At 44.9% G+C, this 23,271-nt stretch overlaps 1 protein-coding gene across 3 annotated transcripts in view; it reads left to right on the top strand.

Annotated features, from left to right (window-relative positions):
- ERICH6B (glutamate rich 6B) overlaps positions 1-23,271 on the top strand; it is a 150,248-nt gene that overhangs the window by 87,332 nt on the left and 39,645 nt on the right. For all 3 annotated transcript variants that reach the window (XM_054446663.2, XM_054446664.2, XM_054446662.2), the window contains exons 3-7: positions 5,455-6,023; positions 11,699-11,747; positions 15,170-15,339; positions 21,723-21,785; positions 22,414-22,440. In XM_054446663.2, coding sequence (XP_054302638.2) covers positions 5,513-6,023; positions 11,699-11,747; positions 15,170-15,339; positions 21,723-21,785; positions 22,414-22,440 — 820 coding nt within the window. In that variant the 5' untranslated portion in view covers positions 5,455-5,512. The remainder of the gene's footprint in view (positions 1-5,454; positions 6,024-11,698; positions 11,748-15,169; positions 15,340-21,722; positions 21,786-22,413; positions 22,441-23,271) is intronic.

Below are 23,271 nucleotides of genomic sequence, written 5' to 3'. Positions count from 1 at the left end.
CCCCAGGACTGAAAAAGGCCAGTGATGAGTGGAAGTCAAAGCAAGAAGACTGATTCAATCCAAGGACTTCTGGACTGCAGCTGTCTGGAAATTGAATGATGAGCTTTATAAAGCACAGGCTATCTTACATTTATAGATAACAACTTCCTGAAAGCATGACTGAGAGTCAGAAAATGTGCTGACCCATTGTGAGGGCGGTTCTCTCTGGGCAAACAAACATCACCAAGAAAATCCCTCAAGTCAGGCCGCTTTCCCAGGGAGAGGTACCAGCCTCCTGAGGAAAAGGGAGCTCAACCCCGGCACTGCCCCAGCACCATCATTTCTCCTGGGACCCAGCCACTAGGACCCAGAATGAAGGACAGATGGACCCCAATCTCTAAACCTCTCAGCTGGGCTGCAGACAGTCCCTGGAGCAGGGTAGTTGGAAAGCAAATCTCTTTTTTCTCTCCCCATGGCATGAACTGATTAAGGCCTCAGAAGGACCCACAACACACATTCACACACATAGACGTTTACACACACGCACCTTCAGAGCTGGTTAGGAATAAGTGTGCAATAATAACCATGCCTGACACTCCTTATGCCTGTACACACTGCCTCATTGCATCCTTCCAGGAGATAGGTCCTGTTGTTCTCAAATGGGTCAGGGTCTGAATCACAAGTTGGAGCCAGGATGTTTGCCCCAGACACTGGGTATCAAGTTGCCGTTACTATTTATTCCACCTGTAGGCTTGTCTTACAAATTTCTAAGAGAATTAAAGGGAGAGTGTCTGGAATGCAGTTTCTTTTTCTGATCTTTGAAATGAGAATGCAGCTGACTGGACCCTTTTTACAAGGCCTGATGAGAAAATAGGAAGAAAAGACCCGTCACCCGGAATGATGGCATGCTATTGATAAATGCTCCCCGGGGCTATCCAGGGGACCAGCTGATTTTGATCGCTAAAGCAGCTACAAAAATCTGAGAGGTAGGGAGCCCTGAAGTGTAAGCCTTTGATGGAGTGGCCAGTGCCTATGTGTGCTCCTCACCTCTCCCAGGGGAGGGCTGGACAGACTGGCTGTCAAAGAAAATCAAAGCTGGACAGCATTCAAAGCAGTAAAATATATACATTTTAAAATTGCTTAAAAATAGGCTGTCACTATGTTCCCAAGGCTCATCTTGAACTCCTAATTTCAAGTGATCCTTCCCGCTTCAGCCTCCCAAGTAGGTGGTACTATCAGTGCACACCACCATGCCCCACAGTAAAAATATATTTTAGTCACGAACTATTGCAACAGGAGAAAAGAGATCCCAGTATAGAACTGGACTCAATTCTGAATACAGCATGGGCAAATGGAAATTTACAGCCAAGGACAGAGTGGGGAATCAATGGATAGGAAATTAACTCAGAGGAAACATCAAGGCATTCATCAGGGTAGATGGGAAATTAACAAGAAACATCAGAGGTAAGGGAGATTCAAGCTAAACCAGCCTGACAGGATTCTTGATGAAGGCAGGCCTAGGGCACGGGGAGGATGAGAAGTCTGATCAGGTAACAAGGATGGTCATATATGGAGGATGGGGCGGGATTCTTGCTAAATTGACCTAGCAGGTTTCTTGCTAAAACTGGACTTTATAGAACTACCATTTAATCCACCAATTCCACTCCTGGGTATCAACCCAGAGGAAAAGAAATCATTACATCAAAAAGATACCTGCAACTGTATGTTTATCATAGCACTATTCACAATAGCAAAGATATGGAATCAACCTAAGTGTCCACCAATGGATGATCAAAGAAAATGTGGCACATATACAAAATAGAATACTGTGCAGTCATAAAAGAATGAAATCGTGTCTTCCACAACAACATGGATGGAACTGGAGACCATTGTCTTAAGTGAAATAGGTCAGTCACAGAAAGACAAATACCACATGCTCTCACTTCTGAGTAGGCATACAGTGTGGAATAATAGATGATGGAGACTCGAAAGAGTAAGGGAGCAGGAGAGGAGTGGATGGTGAGAAATTATTATAACAAGAAATTACTTAATGAGTACAATGTGTGTTATTTGGGTGCTGGAGACCCTAAAAACCCCGAGTTTACTACACAACCTATGAATGTAACAAAATTACACTGGTATCCCATAAATTTTTACAAAATAAAATAATAAGTAAAATGAAACTGGATTTTACAAGGAAGTGCACAGATGAGTCTGGGAAAAGGTTCAGGAGCCTGACTGGAGTTTGGTCAAGCAAAGAATCCTTGTCACCACTCTTCAATTGCTCTCGCCATCCCAGCTCTGTCTTAGGGCGAGGGAGCCGCAGCCAGTGGGGGTTAGAAGTAGACGGCAATAATAGGTGGTGTGTTGAGGTTTTAGATGAATAAAGCTGAAGGGGCCTCCTTTACAAGGGAAGAGGCTTCTGCAGACATAGCTGTGGTTGGGTCCCAAAGCTTTCCGTAGCTCACCCTTTGCCCCAAAGACAGTGTCCTCCACCATCAGCTCATGTATTATTTATACCTCACCTCCTCCAAAAAGCACTGGAGGCAGCCTACATGAAAAGACATGCATATACCACACAGCCATAAAATGAAGGATAAAAGGGCAAGCCAACTGCAGGCACAGCTTCCATTCTCCGCTGCTTCTTAACTGTCTGGCAAATGGCCACGGGAATCCTCTTGCTCCAGAGTTGCTTTAATCCTAACACTTTCACCATCACCACTGTGAAGCAAAACTTATGGAAAGTCATCATTTTGGACTGGGCTCCCGCACTAGGTCCCAGTAAACAAGACCAAATCAGAATGAAGTCACTCATGCTAAGTGCCATATAATCAAACTGAAACTGTAAGGAAACAGATAGATCCCAAAACAGCACACTTTTTCCTGAAAACAGGAAATTCCAGTCTACCTGAGTGAGAATAATAAGCAAGTCCTCTCTCTGCTTTAACCCTTACCAAAAACAGTAACCTGAAGTAACCTAATGTTAGCCAATCCACTTTTTTTTGATTGCTCTGTTTCTGTGTTCCCACCTCACAGAACCCGCTGTTATTGCTACTGCCTGATGGGAGCTCTCATTCTGTTTGTAGAATGGTTCTATTCATGAATCATGAATAAAAGCCAATTCAATTAATAACTAAATTTGTTGCAATTTTCTCTTTTGATGCCACCCAACACAAAATGCTTCATGATGGGTTTTAAAACTCTCCACGCACAGGCTCCCCCTTTACTGCTACCATCTTTGTCATCTCTCCACACGATCAACTTTCCCTGCCCCAGGCAGATCCGGTTACTCCCTACCCTCAGCCACTGACCTTTTAAGTGATCAGGCTACCAGTGAGGCCTTGTTTTTCTCTCCACCAACTCTTTCAGTCAATTATTTCCCAGATTTACATTTTGTGAAGCTATCACAAGGTAGGTTCTCTGGAAATAGACTCTAAAATGCAAACTGCTGAGATGCAACTGTTGAGATACAAAACGTTTCTTGGGGTCAGCCCCTGGAGGAAAAAGGGAGAGGAAGCGGGCTTGGGCCAGATGGAGATGGCACTTGTGGAGTAGGCTTGGTGAGCCTTGGTCAGCCTGCTGGAGAGCTCTGGGGTGAATGTGGCCTCTCAGAGGTGTGCTGCCTGGAGTTGACTGCACTTTTCTACCTCCACCTTGCCTGGTCCTCAGATACAGGCTGTCCCAAGAATGGCATCACTATCAGAAAGGGACTCTGCAGCTGAGACACACCCTGAAGGAGCTGGCCGCTGGGGGCCACCTGTTGACCACACTCCTCACCACTGGACAGCAAGTCCTTCTTTGAAAAGGGGATCTGGGCAGTGCACTTCTGTGTTCACTGCCCTAGGCTAACCCTATTGGAATCCAGCAATCCAAGGGCTCCAACAGTGATGTGGGTGGGTAAATGTGCCATTTGCCCATGATGAATGGCCTTGTCCATCATACCCCTCATCTTGGACATCGTGCTGCATATGCTAAAATTGATCCTGGTCGTCTCATCTGGCTGGTTCCCTAGAACAGAGTTTCCCACTCAGACAGCCAGAAAGAGGCAGGCCAAGATATGTATCTCTTAAGTCCCCAGAGCAAGCAGAAGGATTCTGGGCTGGTTGCCTCTTCAGTCTGTCCTGTTGTGCAGAATAAATGTCATTTTTAGACCTTCAGGGTGCACTGCTATAGAGCCACGTCTTCTTGGCCCTTCATTCAGTCACTGGCCGTATGTTAATTGAACATCTATTATGCACCAGGCTCTGAGCTAACCATCAGAGATACGGTGGGGAACAGGTTATAGAAGGTCACTATCATTGAGACACTTACACCTAGTGGAAGAGAAAAATTGAACAAGAACACACAGAAATGGACACATAATTAGACACAATGATAAGTGCTGTAGGAAAGAGTAACAGGGTGGGGGCAGGAGAGGTGGGATGGGGATAGATAAGGCCAGAAAGACAGGCAGGCATGGAATGGAGGTGACATCATATTCTAAGCACAACAGAAAGCCACTGGGAGATTTTAAGCAAAGGAAATCCTGATTTGATTTATATTTTTACAAGAACACTCTTTGCAGCAAATGACTAGCAGAGCAGTGGCAGGGGTCTCAGGAAACCCAGTAATTCAGTCTAGAGATGGCAGGTTCACCAGGGGGAATCACAGTGGGCCACAGTGGAGAGGAGGGGGAGTGGAAGAATTCAAAATCTATTTTCAAAAAAGAACGACACTGACCCCACCCATTTTTAAGGAGCTTATACTGTTGGAAGGACAAACGTGCAAACAATTTAATACAGCAAAATAGTTACTTTAATAAAAAAAACATAGAGGACATGGATGGAGCAGAAGAGGGAGCCTGGAAGCCTTCCTGGAGGAGTCAAGATGCTCAGTGTTAAAACATATGTAGCATTTGGCTGGTGAGCTGAGGGCAGATGGTGCTGCGGGTGGGACTGACAGTGCATGTGGTAGCCATGAGGACATGACCCACAGACTTCTGACCACAGGGGCCTTAACTGACCAGAAGCCCCAGCCACTGTGTCCATCCTATGCTGTGGGAACCCCTTCCATTGTGTTGGTCACCTGTGTTTAGAAATCTGTTTTTCTGTGACTCCTTCCTCCCCAGATTTCAAGCTCCTGGAAGACAGTCTCTGTCTTATTTATTGTGGTAGTAAATACTTAACAAAAAATAAAAATCTTCTCTAGCAATAGCACCACTGAACAATGATTGCTTTCCAGCCCTCCCCGTTGACTTCATATTGTGCAACAATTTCAAAGGCCTGGCCTTCAGGTGTGGTCTCACCACCCAGCTCACTGAGGGTAAGCTTCCATTCCCTCTTCTTGTGCCTTTTTCACTGGCCACTATGTACTGATCTACATATTTAAAGAGCCCTCCAAAGACTACTGAATGAAATAAGTGAGCAAAAATGGTATTAAATCAATATGCAGTTGCTATTACTGGCTAATAGGATTTTATTCCTTTCTTGGATACAGGATGATAAAGTGACGTTGGCTGCCGCAGAAGGAGTTCACCACCTACGACTTCTCCAGCATGTCTGCTGAAAATAATCAGTTATCAGGAGCATCACCTCCTCACCCTCCCACAACTCCCCAATGTTCCACACAGACCTTGCCTTCAAAGAAAGAGGATACTGAAGTAGAACTAGATGAGGAAAGTCTACAGGATGAATCTCCATTTTCTCCAGAGGGAGAGTCTCTGGAGGACGAAGAGTATCTGGAGGAGGAAGAGGATCTGGAAGAGGAAGAGTATCTGAGGAAAGAAGAATACTTGAAGGAGGAAGAGTATCTGGGGAAGGAAGAGCATCTGGAGGAGGAAGAGTATCTGGAGAAGGCAGGGTATCTGGAGGAGGAAGAGTATATTGAAGAGGAAGAGTATCTGGGGAAGAAAAGGTATCTGGAGGAGGAGGAGTATCTGGGGAAGGAGTCATATCTAGAAGAGGAAAAGGCTCTGGAGAAGGAAGAGAATCTGGAGGAGGAAGGAGCTCTGGAGGAGGAAGAGAATCTGGATGGAAAAGAAAATCTGTATAAAAAGTATCTGAAAGGTGAGTATCTGGAGGAGGGAAAGCATCTACAGGAGGAAAAGTATCTGAAAGGGAAAGGTTGGATGAAGAAGAGTATCTGGAAAGGGATGAGTATCTGGAGGAGGGCCTCCCAAAGGATGGTAACTCTAGTTTACCAGGATGCCCAGGAAAAAAGCACAAACCTGACATAGAGCCAGAGCACAAATTGTCAGCTCTATCCATTGTGCTGACAGGTAGGAAGACTCATTTACTAACCAAGTTCTGCTCACAACTATAATACAATAGCCTTGCCCCAAAGCACTGCACCAACAAAGCAGGCAGAAAGACTCATTAACATAAAGCACCTGCTTATAATAATAATTGTTATTTGTATCTTTCCTTTTTCATATTACACAAGTAATACATGTTCATTGCAGATGTTTTAGAAACTATATATAAGCAGGCCAGGAGCAGTGGCTCACACCTGCAATTCCAGCAGTTTGGGAGGCCAAGGTGAGAGGATTGTGTGAAGCCAGAAGTTTGAGACCAGCCTTGGCAACATAGCGACACCTCATCTCTACAAAAAAATTTTAAAATTTAGTCGGGTGTGGTGGCACACACCTGTGGTCCCAGCTACTCAAGAGGCTGAGATGGGAGGATCACTTGAGCCCAAGATTTTGAGCAGCCTGGGTAACAGAATGCTCATCTCTTAAAAAAAAAAAAAAAAAAAAAAAGAGAAGAAAGAAAGAAAGAAACTATATATAAGCAAAAAGAAGACAGCAAAAATCACCACCACTTGACTATCAGATTTGATCATCACTTTCCACACTTTTGATTATATCTTCCCCAGACTTATTTTATACATATATACACACACACACACACATATTTATATATACATATATATACCCATATACACACACCTCTTTTGTAAAAGGATCATGCTTTATATTGTGTTTGTAACCTGCTTTTAAAGATACACTTATTTATATATTTATATAAACACTGTATACTTATATGAATATCATTTAATATTATATACATTCAATATGTTATTAAGCTTTCTACAAATCTTTTTAATGACTGCATCACATTGTGTTGTGTTGATAAGCTATAATATTTTTAATCAATCTCCTATGATTGACCATTTATTGCTTCCAATTTTTTGTTACTTTTTAAAAATGGCATTTTCGTGAACTGCTTTATCGGAGATCTCTATTTCCTGGAATACATTCCTACACTCTGTTGCTATGTCAACAGACACTGGCATGCTTCTCAGGATACACATTCGGCCCCCTTAAAGGAATCATTTTAGTCTGTGGGTATTTGACTTTGGAGTGATTTTTCTCATCCAAGGGCTAAAGTTTTTCCAACACTGTTTCAGCAACTGGCAGCATTTCCTCATGTTGGGTTTTATTATTTGGCAGCAGCCTCCCTGTGCTGTTTGCTAGCAGTGACTAATGTGCTTTTGCTCATATGCCCCTGCAGTGTCATCTCTTGATGTCGTGACTGCATGGCCATATTCAACTAGGTACAGAAATGTAAAGGTTCAGGTCACCTACATCATCTTCATTCTGGCCTATAAGTAGAACTAAACTATTTTTCTGGATCTGGTTCTGCTACCAACTGCAAGCATCCTAGGCAGCCTGAATTTTTAAATTCCTAAAAATCTGATTACATACAACCTACATCCTAAAAGCTGGGTGTTCTCAGCAGCCACACAGGCATTTTACCTTTATGTCCCTCTCCATCAAATCAGATGTACCATCCTTGATTCCTACTCCCCTCCTGGAAATCTAGTTGTTGCATTGGAGAGGTAACTCCGCTATTGCTGGGAAACTCTTTTCTGTGTGCCTCTACCATTAAGCTCTCTCTTGGAATCCTAATATCCCTGCTGTTCAAGTATCAAATGTAATTCTAATACTGAAAAATAGCATTCAGGGCTTTTTCTCTTGCACGGTATGAATCAAGCATTCTTAACATGTCGCCTCGATGTGCTGGATCTTTGTAAATATATTACCCACTAGAGTAGGACAAATACAATGCTGTCAAGCGAATGGAACTGTGTATAAAGCAAACACTTTGAAAATAAATGTCCTGCTAAGAAAAATTGGAGAGGCACTGAAAAAACACTAGGGAGATGCTGAAATGCCTTTCAAGGTTCATGAAAGAATGTCTTGGTCTATGAAATTCTAGGGTTTCAAGATAGATTGTACAAAACAGGTTAAGAAAAAATTTATAAGAAATTTCTTAACTTTTCAAAAAAAATCAATATTTTTATGTAGAATAGTCTCCTAATACCCTTAAGATCTTTGTTTACCCTTGTGTTGAACCTCAGTGACTAACAAGAGTGCCTTCCTCACCTATAGCAGATGCTCAGTACATGTAAATTGAATCAAGTGATCATATTCACTAACTAGAGCCAGTCACACTCACATATACATGGGTGCACACAAATTTTTTTTAACCTTATCCATTAATTGGCATCTATAAAATGAGCCCTAGACATGACAAATGGGTTTATCTCTCATGCTGATGCATTAACTACTTGAGGTTAGTAGTGGAAAACTACGTTGAGAAGAATTCTGAGGCCTTGTCTGGGCTCAGCAGCAAAGAGTGCTGTGAGCAACTAGTGATGTCCGCCACAGGAGCAGACAGTGAAGGGGGTGCCTGAGTGCCATTTATTTATCTACTTAATAGCAGATAGGAGTCTGTCATGAAGAGCACATTTTCCTTTCTCTCAGGAACTTGATTGCCTAGGTTTGAATGCCAGCTCTCTCCCTTTCACTAGTTGCATGAGCTGGGGCAAGTGGCTTAACCTCTCCATGTCTTGGTTGTCTTCATTGTAAATAGGAACAGCATTAGACCTACCTCATAGGATGTGTGGGAGGATTAAAGGGGTTTAATTGGGTAAATCATTAAGAGATATGCCAGGCATATAGCATTTTAGGCCTAAGCAAGTGTTAGCCATTATAAGTATTATTATATTACATGATGTATTATTATTCCCTTGCCATTGACTTGTGCCTGGCCACACACCCCTAGCCACATTACCTGCTTTGTGAAATGGACATAACCAAAAGACGAGACACAATGAACCAGGCTGTGGGAGGGATCTGCACCCTCCACTCATCCACCCTACAGGCTGGTCAACTTCAGAGACTCCCATAGCCCTGGACAAATCAGGTTACATCAGACTAACAACCCCTGCCCACCTCTCTTCCTTAAAGGGTTGATTCCCCCCAAAGTTTATGGGGAAATCCAGTAAAATTGGGTGAGCAACTTGAATATAAATGCAGCATCAATTGCCAGTGAATAATTGGTTAGTCGCATCTGACTGGCCTGCTGGGGGAGTTCAGATTTTGAATGCACAACATGGATGTGAGTGCTGTGGTGTCCAAGTCAGAAAACCCAGCAACACGGTGGAGTCTAGACCTTGGTCATGTCACTTACCATCTCTAGGTTTCAGTTTCCCCATGTGCAAAAACACCTTTCTCACAGTGGGTTGTAATAAGTAAATGAAGTAACATATCTGAAACTGCTTTAAAACTCCCCTGTACCACAAAATTGTAAGGTATAAAATACGCTTCTAATCTTACAAGAAGAAAGGCGCTAGACGAGCCTCCAGGCTACATTGCTCTCCTGCTGCCATAGAACATGCTGTAGAGTGAAACCACCCCATAATGAGACCCCCTTTTAGTTTTTTTAGTACCCAAGACATTCCTAATGATAAATTCTGCCCTGTGGCAAATAATGCTATAGAGATGTCACAGTACATTGATTTTGATTCATCATGTTTTTGCCTAATCTTTTGATATACATAGTGCATCGAATTTTATTTTCTTTACCCTGCTAGATCCTCCTCGGCAGCTCCGAATGCCGTCCGACCTAAATGCTGTAATTCAGTTGCCATTTCCAGTTGAGAGTTGGTGTCCCAACTACCATTTCCAACAGGGAACCTAACAATTCTGGAAATTTCAGAAGAAAGGTGCAAGAGATACTAACAAGGCAGAGATGAGAAAGCCAGCCAACTTTTCATGCAAGGAAGTTCACCTCTGTGACCTTGAATCAGCCACTGGTGGGTGGGGGAATGCTGAGCCCCAGAGCTGGTTGCTTCTTCCTCCAATGTGCTCCCAAAAGAACAGAATCATTTTCTGCACATGTCTTGTCCCAGTGAAAGTTAGGGAACATAGTCTGATGGCACAGGGTGCATATTGTCTATTTCACAATCTCTATTTCCTTTAATTGTCCCAACCATTATCTCTTCCTGCCCATTTCACAGATGAGCAACTTGGAGCTAGAAAGAGGGTATGTGACTACTCCAAGGTCACAGGAAATCATTAGAAGGGCCAGGACAGGCTCCCAAACTTTCTCTCCTCTTCCAGCTGCTTCTCCTCCTTTCCTCCCTTCCTTCCTCCTTTCATGCTTTGTTTCTGCTTTTTAATAAATTGCGTACCTATTTTTAGAAAAATGACATCAAAAAACAAATATCTTCTTGTTCCTTTCTTTAAAAAATGAAAAATTTGAACAGTAAAAAGTAGAAAGACATCCCCCAACCCACGAACATTCAAATATAAATAAAGCTAATTCACACTTAAGTGATTTGTATTCTGTCTGTCTGCCGCCATTGTTTGCATTTTTGGTAGTGATGGTCCCTGTTCTGTGGTTTGGTTTTTACTGTTTTAAACATGCTGTCTATACAAGTTAGTACTTTACTTTTGTAACTTAGTATTATAACTTCACCATTTGCCCATGTTGCTTAATTTTTTAGAGACATCATTTTATTTTTTTTTATTTTTTATTTTTTTGAGATGGAGTCTTGCTCTGTCGCCCAGGCTGGGGAGTGCAGTGGTACGATCTTGGCTCACTGCAAGCTCCGCCTCCCAGCTTCACGTCATTCTCCTGACTCAGCCTCCCGAGTAGCTGGGACTACAGGCGCCTGCCACTATGCCCGGCTAATTTTTTGTATTTTTAGTAGAGACGGCGTTTCACCGCGTTAGCCAGGATGGTCTCAATCTCCTGACCTCATGATCCGCCCGCCTCGGCCTCCCACAGTGCTGGGATTACAGGCATAAGCCACCGCACCCGGCTGAGACATCATTTTAATAGCCAAGGGATGTTCCTCAATAATATTTTCTTGCATGGATAAGCTAGGTAAGCTATGGATAAGTGGAAGTGTTCACATTTCCCTTTCCAATCCAAATGTTCTGGTTCTCGTTTCTCTACTGCTTCCCCTGTTGCCATTTTGTATTACCAGAATTGGTGGCATAATTTATCCCAAGTCTACAAGAAATTCTTTATGCCATATCATTCAAGGCAAACAATCAGGTGATTACATGACACAAGCAGGTCCTTTAAAATTAAAAATAATTCTTAAAATACATATATCCCCTGCACCTCAGTCACCTCTGCTGGACAGATGTCCTTCATCCCGATACAGAGGTAGGCTTCTGGGATAACCATAGAGATAAGCAAAGCAAACTCAAATTTCCAAAATCCATGATTGCCTGAAAAGTATCTTCTTGAGTTCTCACTAATTTTATAAAATTTCAGCCTAGTAATTTTTAAAGGAAACCATTAAGAGACAATACTAAAGAAAAGTAAAAATAGAAAATTTCTATAACTAGGGCCCTCTCCATGTACTTAACAACATATTTTTAAATAGAAAGAAGGATGCTTTTTTGCCAATATTTTTTTTTTATTCTTTTTTCCAATAGAACCCAAGGCAAGTTATTCATCACAAACCATGCTTCTTCGTGATGCAAGGTAATAGTTTTCTTTTGGGATAAATCAGGTGGAAACTCCCGCTTGGGGACAATGTTTCAGCAGCCCTTGGAGAACCCAAGATGGGGAGTGGCGTGGAGTAGGGGAGGAAGAAGGAGTTTAGCGGGGGCTCCTGGAAGTTACAACCCTGCTTGCCTCTGCCACTCAGTCACTCACAGGAGAGGCAGGTCCCAAGATCAGAGTCCTGGGTACTCAGAACCACTAGAGATGAAAGGGACAGAGGTCATCAGAGTCTGGAGAGAAGGTCTCAACCAGGAGAGACCGCAAAGGGCTTGCAAGCAGTGCTCTCAGGGGAGCAGATGAATGAATGCCCCCAAGGGAAGGTAGAGTCTGTCCAGGAAGAGAATAGGCTTAGGCATATTTCCAAGGCCTGAATTCTAATTCAGTGAATACTCATTAAAATCCTGTGACAGGACTTGGCACACACTAGACGGTCAATGAAATATCTGTGGAATAAGAGAGCCTCTGTTGAATATGCTGGGCCTGCTACGTGCCCAGCTGCAGGGGTACACAAGCTTTGTCCCTGGCTTTTTGTCTTGTCCCCTACACTTTCTCCCCAAAGGATAATTTATCTCCGCTAGATCTAAAAAAAAGCACGGGGCCAGTTTGGTTATGGCAAGAAGCAGGAATGATATCACAGTTTTGCCAAGTAGGGGACCCATAAGTTACAACTTGAGGGCACAGGGCTCCCACGCGGTGCTGTCCCTTGAACCGGCGAGGCTGCTCCCCTCCAGCCCTGCACTGGCCGCTCTGTTCCCCACTGCACACCTCCAGGGGCACTGCAAGGCCTCTGACAGGTAACTCCACTGCAGGTGATGCACAAATGAGGGAGTGGCATTCCAAAGGCCCCCATTCACCCCAATTGCTGACACTCAAAGCAAGTGAAGCAATGTACCCAGACACAGTGAAGGGGCCTGACAGTGATGTGACCACCTTAAAGATATTGAGAACTGGGGCTTTGGAGCCAGACTGCCTGGATTTGAAACTCAGCTCCTCCACCCAGGCAGCTGTGTGCTACAGGGCAGCCACTTAATCTCCTGGTACCTCAGTTTCTTCATCTGTAAAATGGGGAGCAGAAGAGTTCCAGCCTTACGGGGTTTTGGCAAGGATGAAATGTATATTTACTCAGCGGGAGGCTGAACAGTGGCCAGCATACAGCACACTCTCAGTAAGTGCCACAGATCTGTGTCATCCTCCATTCTGCACCCCATGAACCACCAGGTAGAAAACTTAGCATGCCTGGAACAAGAGTCAGGATTCCTGGTCAGCTTTATTCCAAACACACACACCCAGCCAATCCTTTGTTCATATTTCAGCTGATGGGGTTTCCAATGGGTTCCCAGAGCCCATGGAGAGCTGTGACGATCAGAGAGGCCCTGGGGGGCCTTCCTGGTGTCCACACCAGGCTTGGGTCCCCAGGGGCCAGATCTGGGCCTCCAAGTTCTCAGAGAGGCCCAGGATATTCTTTACATGAGAAAGCTGAGAACCCAAACCTTCCACAGACTCCTTTAGGCAATAAGTGTTACATTCACACGTGCACGTGTATGACAGGCAAGGGTTGGGGAAGGATAGCAGGTACAGATCAAATGTGTCATGTGTCCCTTATAAACAGAAAGGCTATCAGCCACCCCAAGCCTGGAGCGGCTCCCTCTCTCACTTCTCCACTTACCAAAGGTCCTCCAGGCACATGATCGGCCCTCCCCTCGCTAAAGCACTACAAAAGCAGGCCTCAAGCGGTCCAACTCCCCAGGATCCAGGATCCAAAGGCTCCTCCCTGTGTCCTCTCCATTGCAACAGAACACAGGGCTAGTGTTCAGCCCATGTGGCTGCAACCCAGCTCTGCTTCCCAGCAGGTGAGCCCTGGCAGGAACCCCAGAAGGCCCTGCGATGATCCAGCCTGGAGCAGGCACGACAGTGTATGAGGGGAAATGTACATGATAGTGGAAATGACCAGAGAGGCCAATATTGTGAGATAACTCTCTAAGTTTGTTTGGCAGATTTGACTTTTCTAAGTCCTTTCATGAGGACTGGCATCATCTCTGTGGGTCCCAGTGGGCACCAGGCGAGTGAGGTACGACAGTCATCATCTCGCTAGAAGGATAAAGAAACAGGCCCTGGAGAGTCTCTTCACCCGGCCTTGGGGCCTGGAGCAGGGCAAGAGTTGACATGAGCCTAAGGAACTCACCTGCATCCGCCTGTTCTTAATCCCTGCAGTCACCTGACCTAGGACCCAAACATCTGGCCACTTGCTCAGGGGCCCCTTCTTGATGGTGTGTCCTAAGAACATAGCTGCTCAGCCCCAGCCTGCTGGGCTGGCACAGACCCAAGTTCCCCTACTGGTCCCTCAGAGGCACCTGCAAGATCTGCCTGAAACTCCTACAGACCCTGAAGGGAGACTTCCGAGGGCATCCACCTGTGAGAAAAAACAGGCTTCTGCTCTCTCCCTCCACCTCTTTGCCTGAGCCCTTACCCAGACTCCAGCCCTTACCCCACTCCCTGCCCCTACACTGAGTTCCCTGGTGCAGATGGGGACAGGCCTAACTTACTTCCTCTGCAAGAGCAACAGCAAACAAGTAACTTACCCCAAGTGCCTCCACTATGTTGCAAGAGCCAACATTTAAGCTCAGGTGTCAAGAGCTGACACCAAAGTCTATGCCTTTTCTACCAACCATAGTCACCACCTATTTATATGTTGGGCATTTTTCCTTGTGTCTATCTCTGCCAATTCGGCCAGTTGACATGAAATAACTCCAGGGCCAAAACACCCCCGAGGACCCCTCTCATTCATTTGAATTAGTTTCTTGCCCCTAGTTAAAAGCCAGAGACTCCTGAGAAAGAACATATGTGGGTTGATGTGTCAGGGTCATCCCTCTTGATCCTAAGCTACCAGGTAGTGGAGCCTGCACCTCACACCCAGTGCTCTGCCCTCAGGCCCTTTGGAAAGCCTTTTTGATGGTGGTGGTGTTTGTGGTGAGCCGACTGCAGGGACAGACCTCAGTGCTTGATTTTAAACTGCTGTAGCATCTAATTCAGTATCTTTTCCACTCTGCCCAAAACAACTGTGAGGCAGGGAGAGGTACTAGAATAAGCAGGGTTTTGAGCCAGGGAGGAAGAATGTTCTGGAACATCTGTCAGTGATGACCATCTGGCCCAGTGGCCTTTGAAGGCAGCCACAGATCCTCTCACGGTTTAGTGAAGCAGCAGCGGCAATGTGTGGCTCTGCTGCCCAGAATGACACACTGGCCTATTTTTCATGATTCACAGCTAGTCTCTTCAAACCTTGTGATGTCCATCATCTGGGTCTGGACGTCAAGAGCACCCCCTCAAACCCTAGCATGCCTTAGAAGGGGTTCCTGACCTGGCCCCTGTCTGGAAGTTGACCTTCCTGTTCTCCCCTCTGACAGGAGTCCAGATGCTGGCCCCTCTCAGGTGACCACCTCCTTGACTGTCCCGTTGACTTTCACTGCCCCTTCTCCTGTCTCTGAATCTGCCACAGAGTCTTCTGAGTTGCTTCTGACATTGTACAGGAGGAGCCAGGCCAGTCAAACGGACTGGTGCTACGACGGAACTGCCGGTGAGAGAAGCTGCGCTCTGTCGGCGAGGCGCGGCCGGGCTCTGTGAGCTGGGGGAGGAATGGTTTTGCAGCATTTTGTGCATGTGAAATATTGTGAAGTATTTCCTCTCATGCTAATGATATCCTACTGTTTCTGTTGCCCTCTGAGGTCTCATTTTGGGTAAGATGTTAACTCCTCTCCTAGCCTTGCTTCCTGTTTCCTCCCATCCCAGACCACCCTCAGAGAAAGAACATCCGCAAAGTGCTGAAACAAATAGCTTCTTCCATCTTTCTGTCTCCTCCCGTTTTTCATTCGTCTTCCTATTTTTGTTCTACATGAACACAAGCACAATTTCCCTCAGTGACACAGGCCATTTTCTTCCCAGATTACACACTGGCTCCCTGGGGTGACAGGCCATATCCAGATAATCATGTGGAAAATGGAAAATGGGACATGGGCCCACCTCAGACAGTCTCAGTGTGGGGTCGAAGCCAGCCCTGATTCAGAACCCACCAAAACTATCCATGTAGTGAACTTTCGTGGCTACAGCTAAGACACACAGGAGAGAGTCTGGCAAAATTGCATTAAGGGTCTTCATTCTCTACCCAATTAAACCCCCAAATCCTCAGTCTGGGACCCTGGGGGTGGAAGACCGAATAGCATTTCTTGCCATTGTTAATGATTTAAATCCAGCTTTAGTGGGATCGATCCATCACTGATTCACAGATTTATTTCACATCTGTAGTCATGGCAGCAGTAAATTGGATTCCCCCGTCATCTCCCCTCCCTGCCCCTATCCGTGGCTGCTAAATTTTGTAGCTCCAATGTGGTTAAATGAAATTAGGAGCCAGAAACCCTATAAGGGAGAATGGAGAGGCAGAGGACAGGCACACACCGCCAGCATGTGCTGAGGAGTGTTTCACAGGCTACATCGGTTCACTGGGGACCTTTTTCAGCGTGTGTGCTCCCACGGAGCCCCAAGAACTGGAGCCATCTCAAAGTCAGTAAGCGTGATCACCGAGAAAATCTGAGCATTTATCTAAATATTCATAAGAAGGATTCTGAAAGTCATTTACCGAGTAATTGCCAGTCAAGTGCCAATGCTAAGCTTGAGAGGATGTGGGAGAGGAGAAAGGTAATGGGAAAAGGCTGGGGTATGCAACAGAGGGGACTCAAGCCTGTTCACACCACTGTGGACCCAGCCCTGAGAGGGGCCCCATTGAAATCATTGTTTCATTGGCCCTTCATTAGCATTATTAATAGAGCTAATTATGTCTGTATTTCATTGAGGTTGTGATCACCATGTATATTCAGTCTGTATGGGCACATTTTGCAGCTATGTCTTGGAGTTCCTTAAAGCCAACATATCTGAGTGTTTAGTAAAAGTCTGACTACCCACAGGAAATGTCCACTGATCAAATATTGTGACATTGGTGGCCTGAGCCAAAGATATGGACTGTGTTGGAGCCTCTAAGCCAGGCTTAATGACATCCCAGTTTCCTGCAGTTACTTGGGGTGGGGGGGATGGTCATTAGAACAAAGATTGAAACACAAGGAAAGGCAAGCAATTCCCTAAAAATTCATGGAGGTTTTTCTTTCCCCTTCTGTCTATAGTTTCCAATCTATCTTTCTGGAGAGCATTGGTGGCAACAGGTATATGATTGTGTCTGGCCAACAGAACGGCGCAAGTGTGACAAAGAGGGACAAAGAATGAATAGATTTAGTAGCTCCTGGGTCCTGGGTCACCATTAAATGCCATGAGTATGTTTATGGGCTAGACAGCCAGTCAGCTATCAAGAAAGGCATGAAAAGGAATATTCCATCTCCAATGGCAGCCTTCTAGGGTCAGGGAAGCCTAGGTCCTGTGAGCCCTGCTGAGAGAGGGAGAAGGCAACCAGCTACCTAGCCACACTCTCTACCAAGCCATACTGCGAACTGACTTTGAAATGCTCCAGTTTTCCCTCCAAACAAGCATACTCTGATGAAAGTCCCAAATGAACCAAGGAGCACTGAGCAGTGTCCATGTTCCCTTGCTTGGTGTAAAACACAGGCTGTCCACATGCCTGAAGAGGGCGACAAAGAGGAACCAGGAAGCACAAAACTCCAGGAAGGTAGGGAAGTGCAAAACCCAGTCAGGAGGAGGTGGAGAAAAGGGACACAGGAAAACCATCCGTGCAGGAGGGGAAAGCGGTCTTCCTGAAGGTGGGGTACACATTACTAAGGATTCCCAAGCATGGCAGATGCAGACAAGCAGAGCTTTCAGCCCAGGGAAGAAGCCGCCTGGTCACTTGGAGAAACACAGGTGACCACAGCAAACACAACCCAAAGAACTGGGCACGTGGAGCTGAGGCCAGCAGGAGCCAGCAAAGAGGAAGCCAGGCATGGTCACTGCTGCTCCAGGAGGCCCATAACTGGGTGTCCCTGTCACCAAGCACTCGTGAAAATGTAGCTTTTCAGCGCTTATCAGAACCCCTGCCTGAAACATCCTGGAATCTGCATTCTTAACCAGATCCCCAGAGGATGCTCAGGGACACGAACAGTGAGGAACTGGAGAACCTCTAGTTTAAGATGAATTGGTTTCAAGGCTCCCGCTTCCAAAGCATGATTTTATTATGGGATTGTTCATCTACAATGAGTCAAAAATTGTGTTCCACATGGCTCAGCCTTTCTCGACAAATAGGATTTTGGCCAAATATGGAGGAAAAAATACCCAGGTAAATACTTGGGACCTATGACTCCAGAGGTGGCAGGTCTGACATGGAAAGCCTGCAACAGGCACAGGAAATACCTCGTGATCCATATGAGGAGACACTCTGAGCACTGGAAACACTAGTTATGGCCTCATGTGTCTATCCAGGCACAGAGCAGGATCATAAACCAAGTCAGCCAGAAATTCTAACGCCGAACATTACATCCATGCTCACAGAAATTCTCCACACTTAGTGCCTGGCACATAGTAAGCACAAATGAATATTTATTAAATACTTGTGAAATTGTTGTTGAACCCTCATCTGATTCAAGGTCAGATCATGGTGATAAAAGGGTATATCCTACTACAAAAAACCAGTCTTAGTAGGAAAGGAGCTCTGTAGATGGAACTATGTACACATAGAGACATTGTGTGTATAGAAATGTGGGTGAGAATACGCAGAGGTGTAAGGAGAGGTCAGATGGTGTATTAGTCTGTTTTCATGCTGCTGATAAAGACATACCTGAGACTGGGTAATTTATAAAGAAAAAGATGTTTAATGGACTCACAGTTCCACGTGGCTGGGGAGGCTTCACAATCATGGCAGAAGGGAAAGGCACATCTTACATGGCAGCAGGCAAGAGACAGAACTAAGAACCAAACGAAAGAAGTTTCCCCTTATAAAACCATCAGGTCCATGAGACTTATTCATCACTACAAGAACAGTATGGGGGAAACCGCCCCCATGATTCAGTTATCTCCCAGCAGGTCCCTCCCACGACATATGGGAATTACGAGAGCTACAATTCAAGACGAGATTTGGGTAGGGACACAGCCAAACCGTATCAGATGGGGAAGAGGATTGAAAGCTCTCAAAAGTGCAAACTGGTGTGTTTCCTTCAGTGGACTCAGATTTTGAAATATCACATGCAGAGGTTAAGAAGATGAGGAAGCTCTCAACAATAAATGTAGGAAAATGGCTGTGAACTTTAAGAATAGTGTCAGGAAAACTGAATCAATCCCAGGATAAACATTCTTAGCAAAACATAATAATAATAATAGTGATCATACAGGCAGCAACAAAAGACAGAGGCCCATTTAAAATAGAATTGAGCCAAAAAAAAAATCAAGACAGACAGGCTAGTACTGTTTAGTGTAGTGTTGATGAATGATTCAGGGAAAAATCAAGTTGTTCAATTGCTATTTAATTTTGACTTCACTGTAAAAGAAAATTATCCTCAAACTGAAAAGAGTTTAGCAGAAACTAAAGATTGGTGAAAAGAAATCAAAAGAGAATAGTAACTGCTGTCTCCTGATCTGGATAAAATATACTCCAGAATGTGTACATAGTGAGAGAATAGCTTAATCATGCTTCTGGTTTTTGAGGAACTGTGGGAAGTTGGTGAAATGAGTCTGTGACCAATCTGGGATAAATACTGAGAGCAAAATGACCACAAGAAACCAGCCTAAGATCAATAGAAGCCAATTACATAATACTGGCTTTTAGGTCACTTTTTGACAAGGTTATCAGATTAGGGAACTGTGGAAACCCCATAGGGTGAAATTCCACAAGGCATTTCATTTCCAAAGGCTTCCTGATGTTCCTGGACAAGATAGAGATATATTAGGTGGGTGCTACTGTAAGATGATGTCATCACTAGTAACTGACTGAACAGCACCTCAAGATGCTGTTTCATAGATCAGAGTCAATCCAGTTTCCAGCACAGAGCTGTGGGGCTCTGTCCAGTACAACATTTTTTATAATACGCTTGGATGCAGATTTAGAAGGAATATTTATATTTGTAGATGCCCTGAAGCTGTTGAATGCTGAGGATAACATAATCAGATTCTAAAAGATTTTGGCAGGCAGAAACATCGGAGCAGAATTAGCTAGATGAAAGATATTGGTCATTGATATCAGATCCTGCTATCAGGCCCCCAAAAACAGCAGGCTGGAGAAGTGCAGAGTGAGGAAGCCCTGTTTGTTGTTAGATGCTTTCTTCAACCACAAGCTCAATAATTCAATAGTATAATTGATGTCACTGCCAGAAAAGTTAACACAACCAGATACAACTGAAAGGTTATGTAAACAGGATTTCATCCTGCTGTGCCCCGCATCGGAGTGCCATCCCTGGAATGGCACATTCAGTTTGGGAGATACCACACTCTAAGAACTAGAAGGAGCTTGGTGGGGGCTCAACAGAAGGGCTGGTGTCCTGGACAGTAACCTGGAGACTATGTCACACAAAGAACTGCTGAAGCAAAGGAAGATGTTAAGTCTGAAAGACACATGACTCTGAGATGTAAAAACTGACTTTAAATATTTGACAATCTGCCACACAAAACCGAGACCTCAGTCTTACACTCCTGACTGAAGGGCTAGAATAGGACACTAATGCAATCCTAGGGAAATATTTTAAGAAAAGAAATTATTCCTAACAGTCAGAACTGTGCCATGGCACAGTGAGTTTTCTTGAAATTGGAGAGCTCCTTGTCTGTAGAAGTGCCGGCCTCTTGCTGAAGAACAAATAGGCACTGATATGGCAAGTGTTCAAAGTCCTCTTAATGCCACAGGCCACAACACAAGATTTTGTTTTTGTACCCTGTCCATCTTGAATTTAGGACACTCCCATAAGCTAATGGAGCAGTTTACTTGGCTTTTTCCTCATGGGCCTATTAGTCCCTGCTATGAAGAATGGAATGGGCTGGGCACGGTGGCTCATGCCTGTAATCCCAGCACTTTGGGAGGCTGAGGCAGGCAGATCACCTGAGGTCAGGAGTTCGAGACCAGCCTGGCCAACATGGCAAAACCCTGCCTCTACTAAAAATACAAAAAGTAGCCAGATGTGGTGGCACACACCTGTAGTCCCAGCTACTCAGGAGGCTGAGGCAGGAGAATGACTTGAACCTGGGAGGCGGAGGGTGCAGTGAGCAGAGATCTCACCACTACACTCCAAGCTGGGCAACAGAGTGAGACTCTGTCTCACAAAAAAGAATGGAATGTAGGATGTGTATGTGTGTGTCTGTCTTTGAGTGTGTGTACACACACATGTACACACATGTATTTAGCATTCAGGAGTAGGTAGACAAACACTAGGGAAAGAGGCAAAAAGGAACAGGGATCATAAAGTTCCAGAAGACAGAAAACAAGGGTAATCAAGAACTTACAAAAGTCCTAAATACATATATACAGTAGCTTCCCATTGCAAATCTTAGCAGATCTATCCTAGGCAATCCCCATGTTTCCCATCCAGTCCCCATTACACACCCCATGGCCACAGAGCAGACACACTACTTTGTACAGTGACAGGCACACCGCATTGTGTGTCTACATGGCCTTGGAGCCACTTGGTTCTATGGTTCCTACAGCAGGAGGGATACCTCTAAAGTCTTCCTCTTACCCTGCCTCAGCCTTTCCAGCTATTCTGAGGACCAAAACTAGCCTCATGGTAACCAGAAGAGAAGGCCACAACAGGGTTACATTTTCTGACGACTAATTTATTGCAATCCTAGAGTGATTTACCAAAGCCAAAGAGGGTGGGGTGCAGTGGGGCATCTCTATATGCCAGCTGTGCCGCCGGCCTCAGTTCCCCCCAACTGTTGACCAGGCTTGGGTGCCAAGAAAGAACCTGAGACCCCAAATACCCAGTATGAACCCACTGGAAAATATAAGGTTTAAATCATTAATAGCCACCCTCTTCTGCCTTTTAACAGTAAAATCTTTAAAATCGAAATCAAAACCAGAGCAAGAAACCACCACGAAGCCTGCTCCGGAAGGTAAAGTTTATGATGATTTTAAATGATCTGTAGAAGTTAGTCATCCATCCTGGAGAAGGTAAGAAGCACAGAATTAGCCTGCCCCCAGCCAAGGAGAGCATGCTGTTGGCCATTTTAGAACAGAGCAGGCTTAATGGAGGCCAATGGCCAAGGCATTATTTCTGGAATCTAATGTTGAGGCTCCAGGCTCAAGTAAGACATTGAGCCAGAAAGTTAAGTGTTCTGGCATTTTGAAAGGAGAGGAAACAATATTTATCACTGCAATTAGGAGGGAAGATAATGGTGTTACCCATACTTAGTTCATGCAATGACATTTACTATATCCCTACTGTATATGAGGCAGGATATAAAGTAGACACAACCCATCTCACCCTCTCAGAACCTGAACTCTAGTGGGCAAGATACAATAAGAATAAAGGGAGGGGAATCAATATTCGGTGAGCATGTTCTGCGGGCCTCCAACTGCTGAAGATCAAGGCAGGCTTTTATCCCAAAACACAGGCACTCCACCCTGAGGCTTCCCAGATATCTAGGAGGTGATTTTTAAATTGATTCCATAAGGGATTAAAAGGTCTGGACTAGTTCACTATACCGTATCCTGTTAATAATTTTTCTTATTCTTTTTTAGAGCGTGTGCAAAAAAAGGAAGAAAATGGTGAGCATCTGACATAATACATCCAAAGATCCCTGCTTTCTTCAGAGTGCCCTGGGTGGGGAAGGTGCCCCTAGCAGGTGGCTCCCTCTCTGATCCAGCATGCCCCAGGGCCCAGAGGGGACTGAGGGGCATCCTGGTCACATGGACCCCAAACCTCCTCAAGAAGGAGGCTAAAACGAGAAACACAGAGAGGGTCTCTGAAGGAACAGGACTGTAAGTCCATCTTCCTACTCAAAAGCTTGGGATAGGGACTCCCACATTTAAGAGCATCCAGGGAGTTGCTGGATTCCCTGAGGCCCTGGAAGCAGGGTTTGACTGGGATACCTGCACCTCCCCAGATAGACTCAGGGTCCTATGGCATCTTGGTAATGAATAAATTGGAGCCCCTACAAATGGTGCAGTAAGTGTTTATTAAATGTTTATTAAGAGGGGGCTGGTTGAATCCTACGAGGGCGAAGAACAGGGGAGAATCCTTACGGCAACAGAATCCCAACTTGTTGAGCACCACTCCACAAAACAAAAGCCTGCAATTAACCAGACCCATCCTTATTAGAACACAATTTAGGGACTAAGATCTGTTTTACTTGAACATAGGGGTAGTGGGAGAAGGATCAGGTCTTACACACACACAACAGCTGCTTATACCTCCATCCCCACTCCATGGCTTATCAAATAAACTCTTGTAAACTCTAGAGTGTGCATCCCACCCAACCCATCGCACCGCCAGAAGGGTACTACTGATCAACAGTTTTCTCCATCTTATTCCATTTCCATGGGCATTTTAGAGCTACGATGCTCAAACTTTAATGTGCAGGATAACTACCTGGTAAT

This window comes from Pongo pygmaeus, chromosome 14 (genome assembly GCF_028885625.2).
Source record: "Pongo pygmaeus isolate AG05252 chromosome 14, NHGRI_mPonPyg2-v2.0_pri, whole genome shotgun sequence".
NCBI classification, from domain to species: domain Eukaryota; kingdom Metazoa; phylum Chordata; class Mammalia; order Primates; family Hominidae; genus Pongo; species Pongo pygmaeus.
The sequence above is the reverse complement of the archived record's forward strand: the minus strand, read 5'-3'. Positions and strand labels throughout refer to the sequence as shown.